The 15,818-nt window shown below is 44.0% G+C and overlaps 1 protein-coding gene across 1 annotated transcript in view; it reads right to left on the reverse strand.

Annotated features, from left to right (window-relative positions):
• CRTC3 (CREB regulated transcription coactivator 3) overlaps positions 1-15,818 on the reverse strand; it is a 117,312-nt gene that overhangs the window by 43,348 nt on the left and 58,146 nt on the right. The window contains 2 exon segments of the mRNA XM_033920196.1: positions 254-354; positions 6,718-6,780. Coding sequence (XP_033776087.1) covers positions 254-354; positions 6,718-6,780 — 164 coding nt within the window.

Below are 15,818 nucleotides of genomic sequence, written 5' to 3' on the forward strand. Positions count from 1 at the left end.
AAAGACTATATTTTATCTTCGCTCAAGTCACTGCAGATTCTGAAAAAAATAAAGTTGTGATGTAGCAAGATACCAATTTTGGGCTTTTGCATCCTCCCGACTTAAAGGTTGTGGGACTAAACCAGGTTTTGTACACTTGGCTATGTTAGCGGGAGATTTCTATTTCTTAACATTCAAAAGTACTCCTTACATCTGTGGATGAAAATATATATTGTAACTAAGCAAGCTTGCCAAGGGGTTGAAGGTCTCTCACCGTTTTGTTGTGGAGGCCGCGAGAGATGGTTCGCTCCCACGAACGGGTCCTGGGACTTATTGCTCAAAGCGCTGGTGTGAAGTGCTGAATCTGAATTTGTCCTGAGGAAGAAAGGTCATCGCAGAGAAAAGACTTTACTACAGACACCAGCAGCCACTAAGGGAGGAAAAAAAATAAAACAGTATACATCCAACACTCTTTGGTAAGAGGTCTTCAATAGAGAATGACATGGAGACAAATTTTTTCCCGTCCCTGCAGGAGCTCAATGTCCCCATCCCGTCCTCGTGGGTTTTGTCACTGTCCTTGTCCCTGCCCCATTCCTGTAAGCTCTGCCTTAACCACACAAGCCTCGGACACTAGTGATTTTAAAGTGTTCGAGGCTTGTGCAGATGAGGACAGAGCTTGTATGAACGGGGCAGGGACAGGAAAAGAACGCAGAGACAGGATGGAAAATGAGTTCCCGCGGGAACGGGGGAAAAATTTGTCCCTGCGTCATTCTCTAGTCCTCAACAAAGAAGGAGCCTAGGAAGAGAGCATGCTGGCAAAACCAGATACACAGCTGTTCAAATGACCTAAAACAAAGCGTTCTTACACTGAAGAGACATTCCAGTCTTGCCATACTTCAACTTTGCACATTACAAATTGTTACCGTGTTTCCCTGAAAATAAGCCCTAGCATGATTTTGGGGGTAGGTCCTAATATAAGCCCTACCCCCAAAATAAGCCCCAGTTAAGATCCCTCCCTCCCAGCCCTTTGTGCACTGAAACCCCCACCGTGAGCCTTAAATACCTCCGAAGCCCCCAAAACAGCAGCGGTGGCAGTGCTCTGAAAGGGCTGCTTCTTGGACCTTCTCTCTGCCGCATCATCAGTGATACGGCCCCAGCAGGGAAAGCCCTGAAGCAGTCCACTCAGAGAGCTGCCACCGCTCTTTAGCAACTCTGAGGTACCACTAGTTAAAAATCAGGTTTGGGCCCTTCTCTGCCGAACCGGTTTGATGCTCCTGCCGCAGGGTCAGCCGATGGGGGCCCAGTTCGGGACAATGTTAGCGGGAGTGCACTGTGCCTGTATGAAGGAGATGTGCTCAGCTTTCAGCCTACGGCTTCGGACCCTAATTTGGTTGGTAGTGAAGGCATACTTGTGTGATCGATAACAGGCAATATTAATGTGATTTTCCTACCTAATTCTCATTACTGTAAACAGAACCTTTTCACATTCAACTTCAAATACCAGCCATTGAATAACAAAGGGAGCACTTAGCTCGTTCCCTTTATTATTCAATGGCTGATATTTGAAGTTAAATCACATTAATACTGCCTGTTATCGATTACACAAGTATACGAATACAAAAGAAAAAATATACTGGGGTTTTATGACCAATGATGATGTTCATGGCCCCATTAAAGTGTTTTTGCTGAGCCATTTGAGGTCTTTCCCCAGTTAGCTTCGCGATAGAAAGAAAATCGGAAGCATTACTAACAGATACTATCATATCCGTTATTGTTTTGCCTTTTGGTCATTTTGGGGCTATTCGATCATTTCCGCTAACAACTTTGAATTACAAGAGGAACAGTTTGAATTTCCCCAACTCAAACTATTTCATTCCTATGCTGTCAGTCTCTTCAGACCCTTGCCCACTACACATCAAAAAACATCTCTCTACTGCGGTTTGCATTTCTTCACTGTATTTTTCACTTGAAATGCACAGTACACACTCGGCACCATGTCTCTGGAATGGCAGATCCATTTAACATGTCCCAAGGGGTGACAGGGGGGCGGAGGAAGACTGTGCAGCTTCTGAAGCAGCATATACTAGAACTAGGTCAAAGAAATTGGCCTTCTGCAAAGCTCTTCAACTGAAGGAATTCTCTGGGAAAAAAAGGTTAGAGATCCAGCCCGGCCTGAGACAACTGGAATGAATTCTGGTCACACTATTGTTGCTGCTCATTTTTCCCAGCCAGTTAAACGCAACCTGGAACTTGCATGCGACTCCCATGTCAATGTCTCTCATCTGAGACTTAGAAATGTAACGGCGTATAGATGTTTGGCTAAGTAATGCACTTGAAGGACAGTCACTCTACGCAGTTTTCTGGAGTTAGCTACCGTCATCTGTACTTGGCTGCTTTCCTTCTAATAGCAGATGGTACTGCAACAGTCAGTCTAACTGACAGAGAAAATTTTATTCTAAGTAATACCACTTTAAAGTCTCCTTCAGACCTCTAACTGCGTCTAGGACAAAATAAAAATGGAAAGAGAACGGCAGGAGACAACATATTGGGATCATTTCTCAGAGGAGCTCTTGAATCACACACATTGCCCTTCTCCAAGTGCTTCTTTAATTTTAAAGGCCTTCAGAGGCCACCGAGAGGAAGCAAGCGCCTTCTAAAATTGTTTGGATAATTTGAAACCCAAAACGAAAAGAAGATGGGAGCATGCTTCAGCCCCTGAAAATCCCAACATGGTAGCGGAGACTAAAAGCATTTATGATAACCATCAACTGACGTCACACCTGGCTAGTAAAAGGCTTTGTAAGGCCTACTCAGTTTAGTCTCAAGTCCCTTATCTCCATGGTACTCCAGCCACTTTCGGGCCTCTTGAGAACCCTTTCAGTAATCACCTCCCTAAAGTTTTGTTTTTCTTTTTTTAATTGCGTTTATTGAGTAATTGAGTTTATTGAGTTTCATATTTTGATGACAACCATCATATTGAAATCAACAGTATCCGTGGCAATACAAGAACAAAAGGAAACAAGGGGAAAAAAAAAGGAAACAACATATTTTAAAATGTTTGTTGGATAACTGAAGAATGGCCACCCGGATGGTCTCAGGACTCAAGGATCTCCCATACGAGGAACGGCTGGATAAGTTGCAGCTGTACTCACTCGAGGAACGCAGAGAGAGGGGTGACATGATCGAGACATTCAAGTATCTCACGGGCCGCATCGAGGTGGAAGAAGATATCTTCTTTTTCAAGGGTCCCGCGGCAACAAGGGGGCATCCGTGGAAAATCAGGGGCGGGAAACTGCACGGGGACACCAGGAAATTCTTTTTCACTGAAAGGGTGGTTGATCGCTGGAATAGTCTTCCACTTCAGGTTATGAGGCCAGCAGCGTGCCTGATTTTAAGGCCAAATGGGATAGACACGTGGGATCTATTCACAGAGAAAGGTAGGGGAGGGTCATTGGGGTGGGCAGACTAGATGGGCCGTGGCCCTTATCTGCCGTCTATTTCTATGTTTCTATTATTGCAGAGAAATCAGAGAAATTACATGAACATATTTCCTATAGTCAACCAGACGGACAGCCTGAAGTAAACCTACGAACTTTATTCTAGTCTATTGATAGGGGTACTTGCTGTCACCACACCTTTATCCACAATAAATCTAGCTCGCTGTGATGAATCAAAGGAAATGTATTTAGCTTCTTTAAAATTAACCAGACATTTACATGGAAATCTTAATACAAAGGTAGCTCCTAGTTTTAAAACCTGGGGTCTCAGGTTTTTTTTTTGTGCTAGTCTAGACACGTCTGGGTAAATTCTAATTTTTTGATTCAAAACGAGTACATCTTTATGCTTGAAAAACGTCTTTAAAAGCCAATCTCGATCTGAATCAAGGGCTCCTTTTATGAAGGTGCGCTAGCCGAAAAACTACCACCTGCTCAAGAGGAGGCGGTAGTGGCTAGCATGCGCCTTCGTTAAAAAAAGGCCTTAGTTGATCTATTCCTGGTACCTCTAATAAATTTGTTAAATCCAATAAGTCCAATTACTGGTTCCTGTTGCTCTTCCGGAGTTTTCTTCTTTCCCATAGGAATGTAGTAAATCTTTGAAATAGGCGGAAAAGAGTTTTGTGGGACTTTCAGAACCTCCAAAAGATACTTTTCAAACATATCCAACGCTGAAATGATAGGTGATTTAAGAAAAATTAATCGATCTTAATTTTGCTTTCTTGTTATATTTTCCAGTGTTTCCAGCTTAAAGTTAATATTACCGTTCCTCTTTTATTAGCTGATTTTGTGCGCCCAAACTTTCCAATTTTTTTTCTTGCTCCAGTGATTTTTTTCTCCAATTTACCCACTCTTTGTTGCACTATTAACGACTCTGAAAGTATCCCAGAACAGTGGGTAGTTAATGTTTGTAATTGAGATCCCAGAGAAAATTGTAAAGTTGAGACTGCTTCCCAAATAGAATTTAAATCTATAACTGGAGCTTCTACAATGGAGCTACTTAAATTTTAAATTCCAATTCTTTAGATTTCACAGTACCTGGAGGTAAAGATACCAATGGAGGTTCTCGCAGACCCTCTACTAATTCCAAGTTTCCACGCGGTGGCAGTTGTATTGCTGAAGCAGCAAATATCCTCCGTATTGCCTGTTCTTCCTCCTCTTCACAGCTTACGGACGCAGCTGCTACAACTCCCCGTGTCCTGCAACACCGGTCAGGGGAATGGCCACATCGGTGTTCTGCGCTCTACCGGCAAGAGGCTGACCGCCTCGAGAGAGATTTGAGGGCTCTCCAACATGCTCTCTCCCCGCGCCAAGGTCTTCTCGTCCGGCACTTCTTTAGGCCCCCCCGCTCAACGAACATGTCTATCGGGCCAGGTAATTGTGGTTGCGATCCGGATTCGGAAGAAAAAAGCCCGGGCCTTTGATTTTCGTTTCACCATAGGTAACAGTGAAAGACTCGGTGGCGTTCTGTCGAGCGCCTTCCGGCCACCATCTTGATTAAGCTCCTCCCCCCCCTCCATATTGTTTCTAACATGAGGGAGCAAATATAAATCCAGCCTATGAACTGGGGTACTCCAGTCCACACCTCCTTTACCAACACCATCCCTCAAACAAGTTCTAGATTTATTTGCTTTATCTTCAAACAGACGAACTGTGTTAAAATCTCAAACACCAACATAGTTAACTTACATGAGAGAAACGCTGTGATGCCTTTTCTGTACAATTCTAGCAAAGGAATAAAAATAGAAGAACTCGCTCCACAAGTGAAAGACAACAGAAACAGTGGCGAAAATCTCGTGATGCTAAAGGTCTTTAATATGAAACTTGGAAGCTGGACTCAACATATAGTAGATGACGGCAGATAAAGACCCGAATGGTCCATCCAGTCTGCCCAACCTGATTCAATTTACATTTTTTTTTTTTTTTTCTTCTTAGCTATTTCTGGGCGAGAATCCAAAGCTTTACCCGGTACTGTGCTTGGGTTCCAACACGAACGTGTTTCGGCCATTATCTGCTACAGCTGATGCGTAACTGATGTACTTACATTGATATGTGATTTGACAGCTATTTGACGTATACACATGCTCTGTTGAACCATTTCCTTACGGCGACAAGGTCCTCAATCCATAGGACATTTCATTTAAAAGAAAAAATTTTGGAGACTCTTTATGCAGGCCGAGAGGTCAAAAGACATTCGTGCCGAGGTCAGCTTCCAAGGTTTTCTTCCACTGCTTTTCTTGTCTCCAATTCTAGCAAAGATCATTTCATACCCCTGTGCTTTTGTATTCAGCAGTAACTGGATATTAATCCTTTCGAAACTGGTAATCTGTTCAATGCACTTAAAATCTACATAATAAAATCTGTTGCCAGATCACATACATTTTGCAAGGAATAAATAATAAAACGTAGACAAATACAGTTTGTCTGTAGATAAAGTTTTTTTCATTGTTAGAATAATGGGAATGGCTCCGAGATAGTTGATCAACTGTACAGTATATCTGAATATGTATCATCAGGATGGTACGCTCAAGCTGAAGAGTTACATGTTCCTACTACACAGCAGGCAAGGTTGAAAATCACAAGAATTGGAGCTTTTTCTTGTGCTGGTCCAGAAGCGTGGAATGTCATTCCATTGTATATTAGAAAGCAAAAAGATGTGATTGTTTTTAAGAGGTTCTTGAAGAGACATCTCTTTTGCAAAATGGAGCATGGGTATTGAGCAATTTCATTGGGTAAATTGTATGATATGTTGATGAAATTTATATAGGTGTGTCTTATGGCTGTTTGTAATGCTTATTGTGAATATGGTATTGGGATATAACTAAATAAACCATAAACCATGTAGAAGTCCTAAGTAAAAGTATTCACAGTTTTTTTGCATCATTTTGGACCTATTAAGTGGATGGGCTATGTTGGGGTATCAAGAATTCAAAGACTACACATATTAGAGAATGACACGGTGACAAAATTCATCACCGTTCCCGTCCCTGCGGATAACCGCGGGAAAGCATCTTCATATCATTCTTTAAAGAGAGAGGGAAGAATCAAGTATAAATGGCCACAACCACTGACCCTCAAGCTTTGCTTTGAAGAATGCTGGTGTAGAAGGACTGAGGCTGAAATAGACACTAAAAAATGACATGGGATTATTTCCCGCGGTTATCCGCGGAGACGGGGACGGTGATTTTGTCACCATGTCATTCTCTAGTCACTTTCAGCCAGAGCCTCTGAGGACGCTTTTCACCTGTTAAGTGCAGACAGCAGTCTAAATCCTGGCCGTTTCTCTTCACTCCAGGGAGGCTGCTGCCTTCAGAGATGCAAAAAAAAAAAAAAGAAAAAGAAAAAACAAATGCAACCAAAATTAAACATTTGTCGCTAGAATTTAAGATAGGCGATTAATCAAATTTTTATGAAACTCGATATTAAAAAAAATACAACAAATTGAACCGTTTCAGCACATTCACCAAGAGACAAGAAATACAATCTCAGACGTGACATTGAAAAGTGCAAAGAAAAAAAAGCTGACAGCAGGGGCAGAGAAATGGTAAAACAAGACATCTTGGGGATCATTTGCTAATGGTCAGCATAGGCTAATGGTGTTGCAGGGGTCTCATAGTCCCTCCTTGAGGGCCGCAATCCAGTCGGGTTTTCAGGATTTCCCCAATGAATATGCTTGAGATCTATGTGCATGCACTGCTTTCAATGCATAATCATTGGGGAAATCCTGAAAACCCGGCTAGATTGCGGCCCCCAAGGAGGGACTTTGAGATCCCTGAGCTAGAGGCATCGATAGGGTAGATCAGGGGTCCCCAAAGTCCCTCCTTGCGGGCCGAATCCAGTCGGGTTTTCAGGATTTCCCCAATGAATATGCATGAGATCTACGTGCATGCGCTGCTTTCAATGCATATTCATTGGGGAAGTCCTGAAAACCCGACTGGATTGTGGCCCTCGAGGAGGGACTTTGAGATCCCTGAATAAGCTAAAAAAAGCCAAAACCAAACTGCAGAAAAAAAGCGCAAGGTGCAGGAATTTATTCAATTAAAGTCATAAAAACATACATAGCTTAAATAAACAAATTGTATCCAAAACTGGCCCTTGTTCTCGTGTTCACTACCACCATTAGTACGCACTGATTGCTAAAGATATTTTGAGAGCCATTTACTAATGGAGAACAAGTACAAGCTACTGTAGGGTCCATTATATTCCTAAAAGGCCCTGTGGTAAATATCATTTGCTAAGAGCATTAGAGCATGCTGTTAGTAAATGACCCCCTTCCCCTCTGAGAAACAAAGGCCTTCACATTATCCGTGTTTGTTGCTGGTGCATCATTTTTTGGTCACAACTGTTCAATGATTAGTCAAAAAAAATTACTTTCTAATCTATTGAACTCGCATAAAAGTGAAAATGAAGACCTCATCTGCTAAGCGCACTTCTTTCTGTTAACTCTGCCTCTTACACAACAGGGAGTTTTTCACCAAAACACTGCTCCGACGTTCTAAATTTCATTTCCAGCAATGTACTACCCTGAGCTCAGACTTGGTGATGGAGAGGAGCAGTGCTTGATTTTGTTTTCAGTGGGAGACGTCCCTGAGCTGACCCCTGAAGAAAGAAACGAAACGGGGCGCCGTAGGGCGATCAGTCGGCCCTCCCGGACAAACAGACCCTCTTACTAGATGGATGTTGGCGGCTTCTCAGATAAGTCCTTGCCGATGGCAGTTTCAATTGATTGGACAAATGTGATTTCTTGCTTTCTCAAGGCTCAATTAGTGATTTTGCACTTAAGAGTGCTTTTTGAAATTCAGGAACGATGTGACTTTGCACCTGACACTTTGGTCACTTTATTATCACATTTGAATTTATATTTATTAGAATTTTTAACATATTAACTGGTTTTTTTTAAGCTAGTGGATGGCTTTAAATGATGTTTATGGGTAACCTTGCATGCACTCTTGGGTGCTTTAAGCCCGATATGCCCTGGTGAACTTTTGACTTTCTGCCAATAAGTTCCCATGAACTGATAGCCATCCCCAGCTATTTATTAAATCTCTAAAGATTCCTGGTGTATCTAACCAATATTAATCAAGTAGTACAAACTTTGAAAGTCCGCAGGTTTAAGATAGCTCCCAGAATTGAGAGCAGGTCTTTTCCTTCCAGTTTCCATGTTGTGATCCCTCTCTTATTTTGAAAACTCGTATGAAACCATGTCAGACAATCAGCTCTTGAAACATTTATAGCAGGGGTATAGCCACAGGTAGGACCAGGTAGGGCCTGGGCCTACTTAATTCAAGCTTACACAGCGCTTCTACATCCTTGGCCAAAATTCATGTATTCTTCTATAAAAGGGCTGCCGGCAGCAATTCTCAAAGTCTGCCTGCGACTAACCCAGAAGTCTCCCCTCTGTTGTGTACTGTCCCCACTGACTGAACTTTCTGTTTGGGCGAGGCGAGACTTCCAGATTAGCCACAGGCAGCTTCTGAGAATCGCTGCCGGCAACACTTTCATAGAAAAATATATGAAGGTGAGGGGAGGGGGGAACTGGGAGAGAATGCATAGGAGGGAAGGACAGATGGCTGCAGGTGGGAAAAGCAGTAGAGAGTTGAGCGCAGACAGAAATCCCACCCGTCCCCGCCAAAATCACACCTGTCCCCACCCGTCCCCGTGAGGAATCACACCCGTCCCCACCAGGAATCCCTCCATCCTCACCCATCCCCGCGAGGAATCCCCTCCATCCCCACCCGTCCCTATAAACTTCAGAAATAGTTATTTCATTTAATTATGCTACTGAATTAAAGGCTCTGTAGAAACCCATTTACAAATAAGCAAAGAGACTTATTAATTTGGAAATATTAATTGGGAAGAATACATACTTTGTAAATGGGTTTCTACCAGAGCCTCTTATATAAATATAAAATATAAATACTCAGCTGATGAGAACCCCCAAGCTGTCAGCTGAGGACTTCCTTTGCAGTTGGCCGGGGGTCCCTTTTGCCAAGCTTGGTAGGCAGCAGTAGCGTCCCTGAGTCACAGATGCTGGCACCTCAGTGGCTCATGGATGCTGCCAGCGACTGCTGCGCTTGGTGGAGGGGAGTTCTGGCCGTCTCTAGAGAAGGTCCTCTGCTGGCAGTGCTTGGGGATCCCCACCAGTCACAGCAAGGGCCAACAAGTACTTCAACACTGTAGAAATAAAACCAGAAATGCATTTCCTTTTCTTTTGAACACAATACAAAGACATTTCCCAAAGCTAACATATCTTAGTCAATAAATTCCGTTTTTTACCTTTGTTGTCTGGAGACTTATTTTTCCATAAAGTTGGTCCCAGTTTCTTTTTTCCGCTTTCCCATTTTCTGTAAATTCTTCTGTTGCTGTCCATTGGTTCGTCCTACCATGGTCCAGCATTTATCCCTTTCTCATCTTTCGTGCCTGCCCACCAGCCCCATGCCCAATATTTCTCCTTCTAACACCCCTCTCCAGCACCATGCCAATCTCTCCCTCCATTCCCTTCACCACTATGTCCAACATTCCTCCCTCTTGCATACATTTGAATCTGTCCCACTGTTCCCTTTCCACCACAATATTTCTCCCTCTCATCTATACCTCACTCCCTCCCTATGACCAAAAATTTTCCTTTCTTCCATTCCTGTATACACAACCATCTCTTTCCCTCCCTTCCTCTCTCCCAAGTTCATGCATTCTGTGTCCAAAAATGCATTCCCTCCCCCACCTCAGCATCTCTTTCCCTCCCTTCCTCTCTCCCAAGTCCACGCCTTCTGTGTCCAAAAACGCACTTCCTCCCCCACCTCAGCATCTCTTTCCCTCTCTTCCTCCATCCTCTTTCCCAAGTTCATGCCTTGTGCCAAAACGCACTCCCTCCCCCACCTCTTTCCCTCCCTTCCTCCATCCTCTCTCCCAAGTTCATGCCTTGTTCCAAAAACGCACTCCCTCTCCCCTTTTGTGTTCTGCCTCCCAGCCCTCATCTGCAAGCAAAATGGAGCTCGAGCCTCGTCTTCTTTTCCCTACCTGCCCTGCCGCAGCACACAACTGACCGGAAGTCTTCCCGATGTCAGTGCTGACGTCGGAGGGAGGGAGGGCTTTGCTTAAGCCCTCCCTCCGATGTCAAGCGCTGACATCGTGGAAGACTTCCGGTCAGCTGTGTGCTGCGGCAGGGGCAGGTAGGAAAAAGAAGACGAGCCTCGCGGCTCGAGTGCATCAGAACCCCGCAGGATCCCCCACGACCCTAGGGGGCGTCCCCACGGGATCCCCGTGACCCGAAGGGGGAACCTGCGGGATCCCCGCAGGTCCCGCCGTCCTCGTGCAGCTCTCTAGAAAGCAGGACAAAGGGGATTAATTGCTTGGGGTGGGGTGGGATGTGAGGGAGAGATGCTGCTTAGGGTGGTGCAGGGGCAAAGAGGGAGAACTGTTTGAAAAGGGGCGAGAGGGAAAGAGTTTGACATGACGTGAAAGAAAAAGATGTTGCATAGGGTGTAAGGAAGAGAGAAGTTGTTTGTGAGCCCTCCGGGACAGAGGGGGAAAAATGCTTGAGTACCTGAATAATTTCATGCAAACTGTTCTGAGCTCTCCTGGGAGAACAGCACAGAAAATTGAATGAATGAATTTTCTGGTCGTGGGGTGGAAGGGAGAGATGGTTCATGAGGTATAAGGGAAGAGAGGGTTGGCGGCAAGATAGTTAGAACTGGGGTAGGAAGGACAGATGCTGCACAAGGGGAAGGAAGGAGCAAGAGAGGGAGAAATGTTAGATATGGGGATGGAGAGAGGGAGGGATGCTGCATGGGGATGAGGAGGAAGGAGAGATGTTGGAGCCAGGCTACAAGGGAGAGAAAGAAAAGAGGTTGGACATGATAATGAAGAAAAGGAAGGGAGGGATGCTGGACCACTGGAGGGAGGGGAGAAAGAGGGATATGGATCCAGGCATAGAAGGGAGGGGATGCTGGACAACTGGAGTGGATGGGAGAGAAAGAGGCATATGGATCCAGGCACAGAAGGGAGGGATTGCTGGACAACTGGACAGAGGGGAGGAAAAAGGGAAATGTGCTGGACCATGGGGGAGGGAAAAGGAAGTAAGAGAGAAAGGACAAGAAGATGCTAAAGGAGGGGGGAGTGGAAGAGACATGGAGATGTCAGGCTACAAAGATGAGGAGGAATAAAAAGAGAGAGCATGTACTGGGCTAGAAAAGTGGACGGAAGACTATGCTGGAAATGGAGTAGAACTATGGGGTAGGCCAAAGGAGGGGGGTGGTTTGCAAGGAAATGAATGCGGAGTATAGTGTTTACAAGGGGAAATGTGGTAATTGGGAGTTGATTACAGATGACAGGGAATGTAAAGCTGGATGAAATGAGTTGAGATGGGGGAATGGGAGAACTAGTTGGTGAGAGGAGATAGAATTTGATAGGTAGGGTGAGAATTTGATAGTATTAAGTAGAAGTAAAAAGGAGAAATTTGAGTGAAAAGTGAGGCAGTAAAAGGAAAAAGGAGAAGAAAGAGCTAAAAAGTATAAGATCAATATGTTAAAAAATAGTTGTAGGAGGGAGAGGAAAAGAAAGGACAGTGGTCATTTGAAGGAGAATTAGCAGAAGACTAACAGAAAAGCAGAAAAGAGAAACTGAAACCAACAACGGTAGAAAAATAAAATGCCCAGACATCAACAATGGTAGGGAAAAAAAATATATATATATATCATGCGTGGGAGCATTGGGATCATTGGCTGAAGCATGTTGCCAACTTCTTCAGTGAGCATGGAGCGTGAGGCTTAGACGATGGCAGAGCTTAGACATTCTCGCCAACCATTCAATGGGTGCCACAATTCTGAAGAGGGTCTTAAATATGCCGTGGCTGACTTAGGCCACACCGCCAGCACACAGTTTAGAAGTCACTGACAGACTTTCCCACTCTCAAAGCGACTTAGTGTTGATCAAATGCCTATTATAGAAAGAACGAGCTCAGGTTGGTCATAAACAGGCACAGCCCCAGTGACACTGGATATAATCCATATTTTAAATCCTGCCCATTTTATAGGGCATCCCATACTGAATTGCCACAAAGTGCTTCCCCAGAAAGCTGCGGGAATTAACTGCGAAGTTTATAGTAATAACTTTGGTAAACAGAGGAATTAGTGGAGCACCATTCTACAGTTCAGCTTCAGGATGGTGTTTTTCAATCTTGCCAGTGACATTGTGACACTGTGCTCCTTCCTCCCTCCGCCTGATGGATTGTGCTGTTTGATGTTCTTCAGCTTGGATGTGGTTGCCAATGGGAACAAGTGACACCAGGCAACCAGAGCGTGGGACACAGCCACTTGTCCAGACCAGCTAGACTCAAACTCTCTCACTGGAAATACTGCACTGAAAAGGGAGCTATTTTTCTGAGGACATGAGCCTCTCCAGTGCAGGAAGTCATGGGGCAGGCCATATTTTTGTTTTCTAATTAAACTAATCCGTACATAGTGCAAAATCTCTCCAAAGGAATGAGGGCAAAACAAGCTGACCTTCATTTACTTCAGCTTTTCAATTACTGGTGCCAAAAGCAAAGTGCATCAAAAGAGACCAGAGAGTACGGAAGAGGTCTCAACCTTGTTTCAAATGCCTGTTCTCTTCCACTTATGATGTAAAAGAGAAGGAACCTTCATCCTCAGTTTAGCAAAAAGCAGCTGTATGCCCTTCATTACATTTTTTTAAAATACTTTTTTCAGATTTAGTAGTTAATATTTGGTTTAATAGTGGTCCACCGGATGCCGTCCTGGTAGGTTTGAGTGATGCGAGGGACCAGGGTTCAAGTGCTGGATAGAGTCAGCTCCTCAGCTCAACAGAGACCCACTGGTTGCCCTGGTAAAAGCCTTAACTTGCTTTTTCTCTGCTCGGAGGGCTAGGCTGGTGCAGGAGGTGATGAGGCCTCTGAAGTAGAGGTCTGCACGGGAATGGGGATCGCGGGAATCTCCCCCTAACCCATGGGGACCCCCCTCTGGCCCACAGGACTCCCACGGGGATGGAAGGCTTTGGAAGCAGGGTTCATCCATATAATATAATGGACACATCAGCCTTATTAAAAGAGGGGGTTTATAAGTTAATTACCTGAACAGAAAACAAAAAAAGGGTTCCACCAAAGAGATTCCACAAGGAAAACAGCAGCGCAAACACAAAAGAAACTGTGGAATTGATGATCCTGTCAGAAGTAATTGCTGCTTTTTATGGGGACGTGCGGAGATGGAGGTAATTCCTTGTGGGGACGGGTGGGGACGGAGAGGATCCTGGTGAGGACAGGCTGGGACAGAGAGGATCCTGGCGGGGACGGGTGGGATTTCTGTCCCCACGCAACTCTCTACTCTGGAGCAACATCCAGTGAATGCCTGTGGCATACAAGTGAGTAAAGATAAGGAGCCACCTAGCCAGAAAATTGAACTGTTACTTCCATGTGACTGCTCTATGTACTTCTGTATTTTTGGGGCAGTTTTGAGATTGCAAGCTCATTTTTGAAGGGAAAACTGCCCATCGGGCATTTCCATTGGGTGTGGGGTGCGTGGTGGCGGGAAGGTGTGAAGGATGAGAAGAAATCAGTTCAGTGTGGGTGCGTAGTATAGTCATATTTTGCAACAAAAACATGTAGGGTAACATAGAAACATAGAAAGATGACGGCAGAAAAGGGGCTATAGCCCTATCAAGTCTGCCACTCTACTGTCCCACCCCATTAAGTCAGAGTGCTGCTCGACCCACGTAGAGATCCCACGTGGTAGCGCTTAACAGTTATGTGGCCACAATCCCATTTACATGGCCAGAAAAAGCACTTGACTTTCGGCGGCACAGGACAAGGATGTATGTCCCTTTGAAGAACCTGCCCAGATTATAACCCCAAGCACCCTGAGTTTGAGAAGCCCTGCTGTTGGACTTTTAAAAACGAGGCACTTTGCAGAAGCCCATTTTATGCAGCTGTACACCCAGGTTATAAATATTTAATACAATTTTAGTCTAAAATTTCCAGTTTGGGATGTTAAAGAAACAAGTGTAGGAACCCAGCAGTCGGCATGGTGAGCTTCTTTGCTGGCACTGGCTCTTAAGGGACAGACTTTGAGCCTTCTATTGTATGAAATTCACAGAGCTCTCATCATACTTCCTGCATACTTTTACTGTGATGCATCTTTAGTGAATTACAATGATGGTGCAACGTACACTGCATATGGTCTTCTCTTCCACTTTATTGTTCTGCTTCTTTACGTTTCAGTCAAAGTTTGAGTTTCAACACCTTTTCTCTCTTTCGCAACCCCTGCAGTGGTTAAGACTATGGCTCCCGCACCTGTTCTGGAGGAACCACCGGTCAAGTCTGATTTTCAGGATGTCCACAATGAATATTCATGAAAAATGTGTACATTCTTCCTCCACTACATGCAGATCTCGTGAATATTCATTTGCAGATATCCAAACAGGTTTGGAATCTATTGGGTTAAGGCAGAGGTAGGCAATTCCGGGTCCTTGAGAGCCACAGGGCAGGTCAGGTTTTTCTGGATATCCACAATGAAAATGTAAGAGATGAAATTTGCACACTCTGCCCTCCTTGAGATGCAAATCTTATCACATAGAATATTCATTGTGGATATCCTGAAAACCTGACCTGGCTGTGGCTCTCGAGGACCAGAATTGCCTACCCTTGAAAGAGAATACTGAAAGCCCCAGCATGCTGTCCAGAAAGGCTCTTTACGTTTCAGGGTGCCTACTTTAATCATACATGCATCCTTAGCTTGTTTGGGGGGGTTTTTTCCAACTGATATTTCAGAATTTGATTCTGCGGCATTTAGGCTCAATACCAAGGACCTTAAGGAGCTGGTAAAAAATGGTGTAGAATAAGGTAAGCTCTTTATTTTTGCCCATCAACCCTGAACGCGATATGCTCTTTTGAAAACCGCTTGAAAATCTGTTGAAAATTTGTTGAAAATCCTGTAGTAATTACGTAAGCAGTGCAAGGTAGGTTAAACGTAATGATATAAGGGTCATAAAAAATTTAGAACCTTTAAGGGTCCTGAGGTGGTTTTCTAAACGCCAAGTTGTTAATTTAGGAATTAATTATATGTAGGAACGAGTGATAAAAATGTATAAAAAAGAAAAATAAATAAAAAAAACTTTTCTTTTTACTCTTATAGTGACTACCATTGCTAAACTTCAAATTCCCTGAAGAAGCTCTAACTGAATTAAGTAGAGCGAAAAGGAGTTCCTCCGTCGCATTAACAACCCTGGACAGATGGCTAAACAGTCACGTTTAAGTTAAATAATTGCATGTATTCATACATAAGTTAGTTCCCAAAATTAAGAAGTAGAAAAGATTAAAAAGAAATATCAAAAAACTTT

Source organism: Geotrypetes seraphini, chromosome 14, assembly GCF_902459505.1.
Source record: "Geotrypetes seraphini chromosome 14, aGeoSer1.1, whole genome shotgun sequence".
NCBI classification, from domain to species: Eukaryota; Metazoa; Chordata; class Amphibia; order Gymnophiona; family Dermophiidae; genus Geotrypetes; species Geotrypetes seraphini.